This window comes from Eurosta solidaginis, chromosome 4 (genome assembly GCF_040869045.1).
Source record: "Eurosta solidaginis isolate ZX-2024a chromosome 4, ASM4086904v1, whole genome shotgun sequence".
Classification (NCBI taxonomy): Eukaryota; Metazoa; Arthropoda; class Insecta; order Diptera; family Tephritidae; genus Eurosta; species Eurosta solidaginis.
The window spans coordinates 22,445,728-22,458,229 of record NC_090322.1 but is presented as its reverse complement, the minus strand read 5'-3'; the positions used below and the strand labels follow the sequence as shown (position 1 = coordinate 22,458,229).

At 40.2% G+C, this 12,502-nt stretch overlaps 1 protein-coding gene and 1 long non-coding RNA gene across 2 annotated transcripts in view; both read left to right on the top strand.

Annotated features, from left to right (window-relative positions):
• Positions 1 to 10,658, top strand: part of LOC137248430 (zinc finger protein 91-like) — a 92,134-nt gene extending 81,476 nt beyond the window's left edge. Inside the window, exons 17-18 of the mRNA XM_067779368.1 lie at positions 8,563 to 8,703; positions 8,789 to 10,658. Of these exons, the coding sequence (XP_067635469.1) occupies positions 8,563 to 8,703; positions 8,789 to 9,098 (451 nt within the window). The 3' untranslated portion in view covers positions 9,099 to 10,658. The remainder of the gene's footprint in view (positions 1 to 8,562; positions 8,704 to 8,788) is intronic.
• A 250-nt stretch (positions 10,659 to 10,908) lies between these two features.
• On the top strand, positions 10,909 to 11,769 carry LOC137247708 (uncharacterized). The gene is made up of 3 exons (XR_010951881.1): positions 10,909 to 11,182; positions 11,246 to 11,444; positions 11,500 to 11,769. It is a non-coding gene; the product is annotated as an uncharacterized lncRNA (long non-coding RNA).
• The last annotated feature ends 733 nt before the right edge of the window (positions 11,770 to 12,502 follow it).

Genomic DNA, 12,502 nt, shown 5'->3' with positions numbered 1-12,502 from the left:
ACGCATTGTCAGAATATTTAATCATAACGTAAAATGTAGAGGTCTGCTTCATAAAAACACTTAGATTAGCGTTTAATTGAACTCTGCTACTTAAAAATATTGGCTAGTGAAAAAATGTGCAAAAATCAGCATTGTTTAATTTCGTTCAAGTTATGATTATATACATATTTGATCAGTTGTGACTTTATTTTTGTAAGCCACAAACTTTTTATGCATACATTGCGTTGTTGTTGTAGCGATAAGGACACTCCCCGAAGGCCTTGGGGAGTGTTATCGAGTTGATAGTCCTTCGCCGGATGTAAATCCGGTACGTTCCGGTACCAAGCCCGGCCATCTCGGGAACGATTATAACACATGCGACCTTCTTGGCCATACCGCCCTCCCACCCCCTAGATCCATGAGGAGTTCGGGGTCGCCAGAGCCTCGGCCGTTAATTGCACAGGATTCGCCGCGGATTGGTGAGCTTGACAATTGGGTTTAGAGAAGCTATATATTGCGCTGGCAACCTGAAAGGGCTGCGCTACACAAACCTTTTGAATCTGGTATTTTAGTTGCCTCTTACGACAGGCATACCTACCGCGGATATATTCTAACCCCCTAACCCGCTAGTGGGCATACATTTCGTTGTTGTTGTTGTTGTTGTAGCAATGCTCGCCCCACCTAATAGCCGCGACCGATCACAAATTGTCATCAATATCCTCTAACGGGAGTCCAAGGAAACTTGCCGTTTCAACAGGGGTGGACCATAAGGAAAGGGGTGTTAGAGGCGTTGGTTCCACATTACAATTAAAGAGATGGTTGGTGTCATGTGGGGACACATTGCAAGCGGGGCATACATTTTGTATGTCGGGGTTGATTCTGGATAGGTAAGAGTTTAACCTGTTACAGTATCCAGAACGAAGTTGAGCAAGAGTGACACGCGTTTCCCTGGGGAGTATGCGTTCCTCTTCTGCGAGTTCTGGATATTTTTCTTCAAGTACTGGATTCACCGGGCAATTCCCGACATAAAGGTCCGACGCCTGTCTATGGAGTTCACCAAGGACCTGCTTGTGTTTTTTCGCTTCATACGGCTGGGTTCTCAGGTGCCGTATTTCCTAAAAATGCTTACGGAGATGACTCCTTAGGCCCCTAGGCGGTGCTGGTTCGTCAATCAGATGTCTGTTGGGATGCCCAGGTTTCTGGGTATTCAACAGAAACTGTTTGGTCAGCATCTCATTTCTCTCCCTGATGGGGAGTATTCTCGCCTCATTATGCAGATGGTGTTCTGGGGACATAAGAAGACAGCCCGTGGCGATTCTGAGAGCAGTATTTTGGCAGGCCTGTAGTTTCTTCCAGTGGGTGGTTTTTAGGCTTGGCGACCATATGGGTGACGCGTAGCACGTAATCGGCTGGCTAATTGCTTTGTATGTGGTCAAGAGCGTTTCTTTTTCTTTTCCCCAGGTACTGCCAGCAAGGGATTTGAGGATTTTATTACGGCTCTGAATTCTTGGAACAATTGCGGTTGCGTGCGCACCAAAATGTAGATCCTGATCAAACGTCACACCCAAGATTTTGGGGTGTAGGACAGTCTGTAGCGTAGTGCCATCGACGTGGATGTTCAATATGGTCGACATTTGGGGCGTCCATGTTGTAAATAAGGTCGCGGAAGATTTAGTCGGTGACAATGCCAGGTTTCGCGAGGCGAAAAAACTGGAGAGATCAGGGAGATAGCCGTTTATTTTATTGCATAGCTCATCGATCTCTGGGCCTGGGCCTGTGGCCATTATTGTGCAGTCATCGGCGTAGGAAACGATTGTGACTCCTTCCGGTGGTGAAGGTAGCTTAGATATGTAGAAATTAAACAAAAGCGGGGATAGGACACCACCCTGTGGCACCCCTTGTTTAATTCTCCTTTGTTTTGATGTTTCGTTTCTGAATTGCACCGATGCCTGCCGACCACCCAGATAATTTGCGGTCCACCTTTTAAGACATGGGGGAAGGGTAGACCCTTCCAGGTCTTGCAGTAACGAGCCATGGTTGACCGTATCAAAAGCTTTTGATAAGTCTAACGCTACGAGTACTGTTCTATGGTGGGGATATTGATTCAAACCGCAATTTATCTGGGTGCTAATGACATTTAGCGCGGAGGTAGTGCTATGGAGTTTTCTGAAGCCATGCTGATGAGGGGCTAGCTGCAAATATGCTTGGAAATAAGGGAGCAAAATGGCTTCAAGCGTCTTTGCCACTGGTGATAGGAGAGATATCGGACGATATGACTCACCTACGTTAGCTGGTTTCCCAGGCTTTAGTAGCGGGACCACCTTGGCCATTTTCCATTTCTCGGGTATGACAAAGGTGGAAAGAGACAGGTTGAAGACATGCGCTAAATATTTGAAACCCTCTTTCCCTAGGTTTTTAAGCATGGGCATGGCTATGCCGTCTGGGCCCACTGCTTTGGATGGTTTAGCGCGACCAATGGCGTCCTCAACCTCTCTAGCGGTGATGGTAATTGGTGACGCGCTGAGTTTGTGTTTATGTGCGTGTCTATTGGCTCTCCGTCTATCTTTGTCGACCGTAGGATGCATTATATATTGTCGGCAGAAAGCGCTCGCGCATTTTTTCGCATCCGACAGCACCTTATCGCCAAAGGCGATGGAAACTTTGTCTTTGTGCTTAGTCGGATTCGATAGGGACTTTACGGTGGACCAAAGTTTACCTACACCGGTAGAGAGGTTACAACCTCTTAGGTGCTCTTCCCATTTCGCCCGCTTGTGTTCGTCCACAAGCAATCTGATGCGTTGGTTTATATCCCTTATTTGGGGGTCGCCTGGATCAAGCTGTCTTATAAGGTCGCGTTCCCTCGCTAAGCTCGCGGCCTCCGCCGGGAAGTGGGGCCGGATTTCGGGAATTCTCCCGGCGGGAATGAAATGTGCCGAGGCGGATTCAATGACCTTACGGAAGGCACGCTCCCCTTGGCGGGCATCAGTCGGGATAGGTAGGGCAGCAAAGCTGCTGTCTGTTGCAGATTTATATTCTTCCCACTTTCCTTTTTTGAAGTTTATGAAAGTGCGTTTTTCGGTGACGATGAAGTCGGCGGTACGCTCGAACGAAATAAGTATGGGCAGGTGGTCGGATGCCAATGTTACCATCGGCTGCCAGTTGACGCAGTTTACGAGTTCTGCGCTCACGATTGAGATATCTGGCGAGCTATGACAGCTTCCTACCATACGTGTGGGGGCGTCTCCGTTTATTGTGCAGAACGTCGTTTCGTCTATTTGATCCGCCAACATCTCACCCCTACTGTCCGCCCGCAAGTTTGAATGCCATAGGTCGTGATGGGCATTGAAATCGCCTAAGATAATGCGATTGTTGCCAGTGAGTAAGGCCTCGATATTAGGGCGGTATCCACTGAGGCAACAGGTGACAGGAGGGATGTAGATGTTGATGATTTCTAGATTTGCATCGCCTGACCGGACAGATAGGCCTTGACGTTCTAAGACATTGTCCCTGCGGTCGATGCCAGGATCAAATATATAATATTGCACAGAGTGGTGTATAATAAACGCGAGGCCGCCTCCATTTCCGCTCTCGCGGTCTTTCCTGTGGACATTATAACCAGAGCAGGTCTGCAATGCAGATCTTGCTGTGAGTTTAGTCTCTTGAATCGCAGCAATGCGGATGTTGTGCCGCTTCATGAAATCGACTATCTCCGTAATCTTCCCAGTTAGTCCATTACAGTTGAACTGCAGAATTCTGAAGTGCATGAGGGGTGACGCCGCCACTCTAGGGGTAAGTGACGGGTGACTACGCCTAGGTTGTGGAAGGCCAGGACGCAATTGCTGTTGTGGCCTTGGGACTGGGCGCCCTTGGGCAAGCATTGGGGTACCCGGATGATTTGGGTTTGCGACCTGGCAACGTGGCGCGATGAAACCCGTCGAGGGGTTGCCGTCGCGGAGACCAGAACATCTAGGAAAGTGGCACCACCCAAGGCAGGAGCTGCATTGAGCGGATGTCGCAAACCTATATATTCTGTGCTGGCAGACGGTGCAAACGGAGGCAGGGACTAAGAGTCTGTTTCCCTGACCTGCACGATTGCTGCCAGAAAAGAGGGGGGGAGAAGAAGAAGGGGGCAGGGGCTGATGCTCAGCATTGCTACCAGCTCTACTACGAAGGTAGTAGTTATGAGTGGTATCAGCTGTTTGAGTTGCTGGCGCCGTGGGGCGCGAGCAGCAGCGGGTACTTGTTGTGGCCTGCTGAGCAGCGAAGCTGCTGGAAGGTAGTGGGGATACGCTTAGGCGTAGGCTACGGGACGCCCTTGGGCGTGAGCAGCAAGGAGCCACAAAAGATTTATAAAAGTTACGTGGACGTCGGGTTTTGGGATCAAGCCCAGAACAACCTGTCCGATGCAACCATCCCTTGCACGAGACACACTGAACAGAGTATGACCGTCCTAAAAAGATTCTTTTCTGGCAAATGCAGCAAAACCATTTCTCAGGAGCGGGGTCAGGAGACGGACCCGGATTGGGTTCGATACCTTCCCGGAGTAAGAGAATATGTAGCAGTCCTGCTGCAAGGAGCTGCTGGGAGGATGACAATTTGTGGGAGGGACGAAACAAATTAAATGGGGTCACACTGAAATGACAGTCCTTGGTCGGGAAAAATCCCGAGTCGCTCCGGTACATAGAACCGACTGCCTTGGGAAGCATACATTTCGTCGCTGCGCCTTGCATGTTATAAGAAAGAATGTGACAAAAATTGGGCGTTTTCATGAAACACACATGTTGAGCAGTCGTTGAGTCAAAGAGGATAAATTATAATAAGAGACGTCACTCGTTACACGTAGCCATTTGCTCAATGTTTTCTATGGGGTAGTCGCTGGTTTTATTTTTGGACGAGATGTGCATAAAATTTCCTTTATACATTTTCGTGGGGTAATTGTGTTTATTTTTCCGACTGTATTTAACTAATTAATTAATTCTCTTTCCAAAAATCGCAGTTGCGCAAGGTTCCTACACCGCATGGATAAATGGGAGGCAATTCAAAAATGTACCTCATAGAAAATATTCGGCATCAATTTTTTTATTTCCAGCGAGTTACTCGCCACTCATAGCAAACTGGTGGCTCTTATCATAATTTATTCTCTTTGGAGTGATCACTTTCTGAACGCACCGTTGTTGTTACGATTGGAATTTTACGTCAAATTACTGAGCAGAAATATTTTTCGCTACAGGCCCGAACACATCAGAAAATCGTCAAATAGGCGATCCCCATACAGACACATGCAGTCAACTCATCTGTCAGCGCACGACGCTGCAGTTGACTGCATGTGTTTGTATGAGGATCGTCAAATAGGTTATTCTTATGTGTTCGGGCCTTACATTTGCTCGAAGTGTTTATTCGTCTGTCTGGGAGGTTTGTTTCGAAACCAAATTAGACAAGGGATGGCGGAAATCATTCCAATATACATCTGGGGGTTCTTTGACATTTTAAAGTGTTGGTTATGAATACAATTTTTCCTCTTTATATGCTGACGTATAAAAAATAATTTTAGAAGTACTTTTCCTTAAAATTTAAGGATAGTTATTTCGTTTGACAGTTGGCTAAACTCACCGTTAGTTAACTAAGACCATAACACAATTTTAAACACAATTTTTTCACAGTCGCGTACAATAAATGGCAAAAAAAGAGTGCGTCATTTGACCTCGCTGACGTAAAGTATGACGGATGCGATGTCTGATACGTTGCTTACTCTGCTATCAGATTCCGCCTTGTCCGCCAAGTAAGTGACGTATTGTATCTGTTTAATGCGGCTGTTACTCACCGACGTGTGCCGTACGTAAGGACGTTTGTCGTACGAAGCACGTTTGACCGAACTCTCAAGCCCGTAGGAATCAATGTGTGCGTCTGTGTACATGTAGATAACATATTTGTGTGTGTATTGTTTACAGATAAGCACTGTTGCCATTGACCATTTTGCATGTATGCTTATGGAAACATCAACTTTTTCCAATTTAATTTTTGATATTGTAAAAGGCCGGAATACATATTAAATAAGTATAAATAGATAAAACATTTATAATCAGCACTTTTACATAATTATTTCGAATTATTTTCACAATTTTTCAAACTTTAATTAGGCGTTTTTGCATAAAATTGCAAACGGTCAAAAATTAGCGTACAAAAGTTTACTAGGCAACTCTGTCTAGTGAGAGAGCGATCAGCTGACACGTTCTTACGGAAAAAATCAAAATTGTTTTGATTTCTACGTTCCGGGCTACATACGTACGGCCGTTGCACGTCGGTGAGTTTTCGTTTACATTGCACACTCATAAGATAGGTCGTGTCAGCTGACACGTTTTTGATACGTACGTTCGTGAGTAACTGCCGCATAAGTCATAAAACAAAGATATTGCTAGAGACAGGTTTATGATAGAGATGTTGCAGGGACGAAAAATAGTGTGAAGCAAGCTTCACAAAATTCTAGTAGGTCACATTCACCACTTACCACAGCAGAATTTGTTAAACTACCACTGTCTGTATTTATTATTTAACAATTTTTTGTACACTTTTTATTCAGCTAATTTGTTCAGAATTTAAATTTTTACTCTCTAAAACTCCAATCAGTGTATTTTGTGTGCTTAAATTATGTTAAAAATTGTGTTAAAGTTTTTGGTGTGGTGGAAGTGAACTACTAGAATTTTGTGATGCTCCGCTGCTCTCCACTGAAGTTCGCGCATGCAACATCTTTATTCTTCCATAAATATTTGATATTGCATGCGCGAAAAATAGTGTGAGGCAAGCTTCACAAAACACTAGTAGGACACATGCACTACTCACCTCAGCAAAATGTGGTAACTACTGTTAACTACTGTAGTAAAATGAGTAACTTATTTGGTTAATATATTTTTTATATTTATTTTAAATCGTTTCTATCGAATCCAATTTTTATGTAATCAAAATTTTTGATAGTTAAAAAATCAATATTTAAAATTAAAATATTGGTAAAACACATTAAAATTACAAAGTTCAAAGTAACTTAGACACAAAGTTAAATGAAAATAATAAGAACCCTACAACTACCAACGTATATATTTTTAATTTAACAATTATGTTAAAGCTTGTAGTGTGGTGAAAGTTTCCTACTAGATTTTTGTTAAGCTCCGCTGCTTTATACTCATTTTCATGAAAGCAAATGCATGGCATAAGAAAAGAGGTGACAGAAGACATTTTGTGCTATCAGCTCAAACAAAAAATGTATATTCCCATTGTTTTAAAAAATTATTGCAATTTCTATGAGCCCTTAAAATTTCAGGAAACTTGTCGGCAAAAACAGGAGTAATTCTTCACTTTGCCTAACAACTGCTAAAACTCATTCAAATATCTCGAGATTTAAATAAAACTTTCATTTTTCGTATTTGTGATCCCAGGTCCAAAGCACGTCTTTAGACACCACATTTTTTTACGAGTTTTAGCAGTTGTGCGACAAAGTAGAAAATTACCACAATAAGTCTTATAATACAAATTATGAGTTGTTTATATTTCGTCATTGCATATATAATGCGAGTGGAGGACAATAGTCATCGGAAGCCTCGGAATCGTTAAAAAATCCCCTTGAGCCACTGACCATCAAATGGCCGATCAATACTAGATTCCGTCAAATCAAGCAGATATCTTTCCGAAACCGGGCGATCTTCTCGCTGGTAGCTTTTGGTAAGAATAAAAAGACTACTCAAGCATCATATTAGGCGATAATGAGTGCCTTCTGGTATGATATTGAAATTTAGTATAAGGGCTTCGTGAAACAAATCTAGGCTAATATTCTGCTCGCAATGCGACAGGATATACGATTCCAAAGTTGCCAAATTAATTTTTTTTTTAAAGGGGAAGGAATTTCTTCTTGATACAGCATGGTAGCCCTTAAAACTGTACTCATATTTATCAGCATTGCATAAAATGTATACTAATACATTTTCAAATAACTTTTTTACACTCTCCTATGTATGTATATTGAATTGGGCAACGATTTACTATGGCACTGCCGCCATAGCAAAAAGGCAGCAAACGCATTTACTGACTTTTAGGAAATTTAATGCCAATAAGTTTATGCGAAAACAATTTCCTCACTAACTAAAACTACTAAAACACAAGCTCTTAAATTTGAAGTTTACTTAAGAAATTTAAAAATTCCCAAATAAAAATAAAATTTTTTCCGGTTTTACTTTTTACACTTTGCTGCCTTTTTGCTATGAATGGTAGGGCAGGTGTCTGAAATTTTTCCTTTTATTCTAAAATAAAAAAATTATTTTTCAATTACGAAAATAGTTATCACAAACATTTTTGTTAAAGGCCTTAAGCTCGAATTCGAACCAAGGATTTTTTAGCTAATCTATTAAAGGCTGCTCCAACACCAAGGCAATTTTATTTGTTTCCCACCTTTGCCTTCCAGCAGATTGCGGGAGCGTCCTTTTCATCTGATTCCATTAGCGGGTTTCGATAAGAAAACCTTTTTGGTCGAAGCATCATCTTTCATTCACATACATTTAAATCAAAGTTTGTTGTTTTTTCTGTGAAATTTTTTTCCAGACCAAAAACAGCTCTTGAAGAAATAAATCGTCACCAGTGCATTATTTGTGGAAGAAGTTTTAGAATTAAATCGGATTTAAGAAGACATCAACTAATTCATAGTGGTGAAAAGCCGCATAAATGTAACTTTTGCGAAAAGCGGTAAGCTATAATAATGGAAACCATATCTGAAAATATACATATGTCTAAGTGTATTTCAACTTTACATTTTGTCTTTACTAAATAGCTTTACACTTATCGCAAATTTACGCACCCATATGCGTACTCACACTGGTGAGAAACCATACAAATGCAAATACTGCGACCGCGGCTTTGCTACAAGTAGTGCTCTACTGACGCATTTACGTAAGCATCTGGGAGATAATGTTTATAGGTGTGATTCTTGCACCTTAGATTTTCCTTCAGCTTTGGAGCGAAATTTACACTCAAGTGCGCATGAAAACGAAGATCCAGAGACTCGAGAGCGAAATGTGAAAGCCTTAAGGGTGGAAGAAGCTAAATTAAAGGAGCAGAAATTGGAAATAGAAACTACATAATAAAAATATTACATAATATGCACACCAAAAAGCATGGCGTGAAATGGTAGCACTCCCCTCTCGTGAATGTCAGACGTATTCAATTAAACTTCCAAAAATACTTCAGAGATTCGACGTATGTACACCATTTAAAATTTAAAGGGGTTCGCATTTTACAGGGGTTCACATTTCACAACACAATTGTGCTCTCACTGTGGTTTCGAAGTGCAATCATCTCTCTTTTGGGGATCTATGGCCCCAAAGCTGACTCGTCGTTTTTGTGTGGACAACTTACTGTTTACAGTTCATTATTTCTTTTTTGACTTAAAGGAATTTTACACAGTACTGAACTAATTAGTCAAGTTAATTAAAGTCCTTATTGAACTCAATCTTCCATACAAAATTCAAATTATTAATTATCTCATTAATGCTGTATTGAATACGCTTGATGGGTCGAATTGCCGAATTGTCAATGTAACAAATGAAATTTGTTTCCGTTGTTTGATGGGCCAATGTTTATTATGTTTGGGTTATTTTATATAAGAGCTATTAGGCCGGTGGTTTTTAAGCGAAAAACTAAGTTTTCCTTTGTTTCCGTCCTCGGATTATTAATACTGAGGTCTAAAACCCATCTTTTGACACCTCCATGACATTTTTGGAGGTGTATTAGCAGTTCACTGCTGTTCTAGACTCTACCTCATATATGTGGCACTGTAACTTTAACTTTTCACACCTTATATAAATAAATTGTGTATTCATAGAAATTGTTTTAAGACAAGACTTCAAATGAAGGAAAAATAGAGTCGAAAAAAATAGAGTTCGAGTAGAAAGCATAAATATAGTGCGTTATTTATTATGCCGAAAACTACGGTAAAAGTCGACTGCTAATACGCTACCAAAAATATCGAGAGAGCTGTCAAACGATGCATCTTAACATCAGTATTAAAAATCGGAAGGCGGAAAATAAAAAATTTAACTCGTTCAAAAGATATTAACGAAAAACCAAAAAATTACCCGGGGGTCCCTCCGAAACCTAGGGTGGTATCCATAGTATTTTTGCGCAGAACACCTTTCTGCGTTGGCGGCTTTCGGCATGTATGTACATATATATGTACAGCGTATTACGTATAATGCTGTAGCGCCTCGTCTTAGTAAACAAAAATCATAACAAAACGCAAAATATCAGTCGCTCGCAGTTTGCAAAAAGCGTTGATTTCATATTTCACAACTGCTGCTTTTTGCGACTGTTAATTTCTGCGACTGTTAAAATCAACACTATTGATTTTACAGCGACTCTGGGCGCTGAGGGAAGCCGCAGTAATATCAACTAGTATCGCCTGTGGTCGAAATTCAACCAATTTGTATTTTTTTCAATTTAGATTCAGTCAAGTTGCATTTAAATAATAATAAACTAAGTTGAAATAAAAGAATATATAATAAAATAAAATAAGAAATAAAATAAATTAGCATAAAAGACAATATAAAAAATTTAATGTTATATTTTTGTAGCAATTTATTACTTTTTGTTCAGTATAAGCCGTGCTATATATAAAATGAGCATAAAATCTGGAAATGCACATTTTGAGTAAAATTTGCAGTTAATTGTAATAATAAATAAATTTAGTGAGTTTGGACAAAAGTTGACTCATTATTTGTGATTTCATATTTTTTTGAAAGCACCTAAAATAAAAAAACAGAATCTGTTAAATAAAGACCTATGCGTTTACGCGTAAGTAAAATTTGTCCAAAAAAATAGGCCGGTTAAGTTATTACTTCTCTTTAAAGTTTTTTTGTGCGCTAACAATTATTTTAGTAAAAATTTTTAAGGATTTTAGTACAGACCAATATAGGTAAGTGGCAACAATGGGAAACAATCACCCCTATTACGGTTGTCAATATCAAGTCAATATTGTCAAAAATAGTGTCGACGCTCATGAAATGGTATCGGCGTTGTCAATGTCGATAACTATTGACAGCTGTTGATGCTTTTTTGGTATTGACTACAACAATATTGATATTCTATTGACGCGTGTCAACATAAAATCTGTCAACACAGTTTTTGGTGACGACAAGCGCTCAATTAAATATTCTGCTGTAAAAATTTGGTAAAATAATTCTGAATTATACCTTTTTACACACTTTATTTGTTTAGCTTTTATTTAATTTAGGAAAATGGATAAAAAAATGAAAATAATAAACAGCAATCAATTTGCGCAGCTTGTTTTGGAATTAGAAAAAAATCCTGCGCTTGCTAAAGGATTTTCCAAAGGGACAGTTCCCAATAATTTTAAGGCGCAATGGCAGGATATTGCAATTGCAATCAATGCTCTCGGTCCACCACTCAGAGATGGTGAGGGTTGGCAAAAGGTAAAAAACAACTTATTTTTAAAGTTATGTGGTTTAACATTTTGTAAATTTAAAGGTTTGGAGGGATCTGAAATGCAAGGTCAAAAGAAAACTCGTGCAAAACAAGCAGGAGTGCCGCGCCACAGGAGGAGGAAGATACAGGCAATTGGTGCTGAGCCCATTGGAGGAGCAGGTTGCCAACCTTCTTAACCCACAGCAACATCTCCTTCCTCTCCTCATCGCTTGAGCTAGAACTTTCGTAAAAAAACATCTTTAAATCTTTAAACAAAACTTAAATACTTTTTATGCACAACAAATTGTAAATAAACAATTGTCAAAAGTATAAGGATCGTAGTTTTGCTTTGAAATTGTCGATAACACGTCAACGTCAATACATTGACGAAGTAAATACCAGAATTGTATTGACGCGACGTTGATATTGATACGACGTGATGTTGATATTGATACGAAGCGACAGTTGACGTTGACAACCATAATAGGGGTGAATATTTTATTTGAACTGAAAATGAGTAATGCGGCAGTTACCCACCGACGTGTGCCGTAGGTAAGGACGGTTGTCGTACGAAGCACGTTTGACCGAACTCTCAAGCCCGTAGGAATCAATGTGTGCGTCTGTGTACATGTACATAACATATTGGTGTGTGTATTGTTTACAGATAAGCACTGTTGCCATTGACCATTTTGTATGTATGCTTATGGAAACATCAACTTTTTCCAATTTAATTTTTGATATTGTAAAAGGCCGGAATACATATTAAATAAGTATAAATAGATTAAATATTTATAATCAGCACTTTTACATAATTATTTCGAATTATTTTCACAATTTTTCAAACTTTAATTAGGTGTTTTTGCATAAAACTGCAAACGGTCAAAAATTAGGGCACAAAAGTTTACTAGGCAACTCTGTCTAGTGAGAGAGCGATCAGCTGACACGTTCTTACAGAAAAAATCAAAATTGTTTTGATTTCTACGTTCCGGGCTACGTACGTACGGGCGTTGCACGTCGGTGAGTTTTCGTTTACATTGCACACTCATAAGATGGTCGTGTCAGCTGA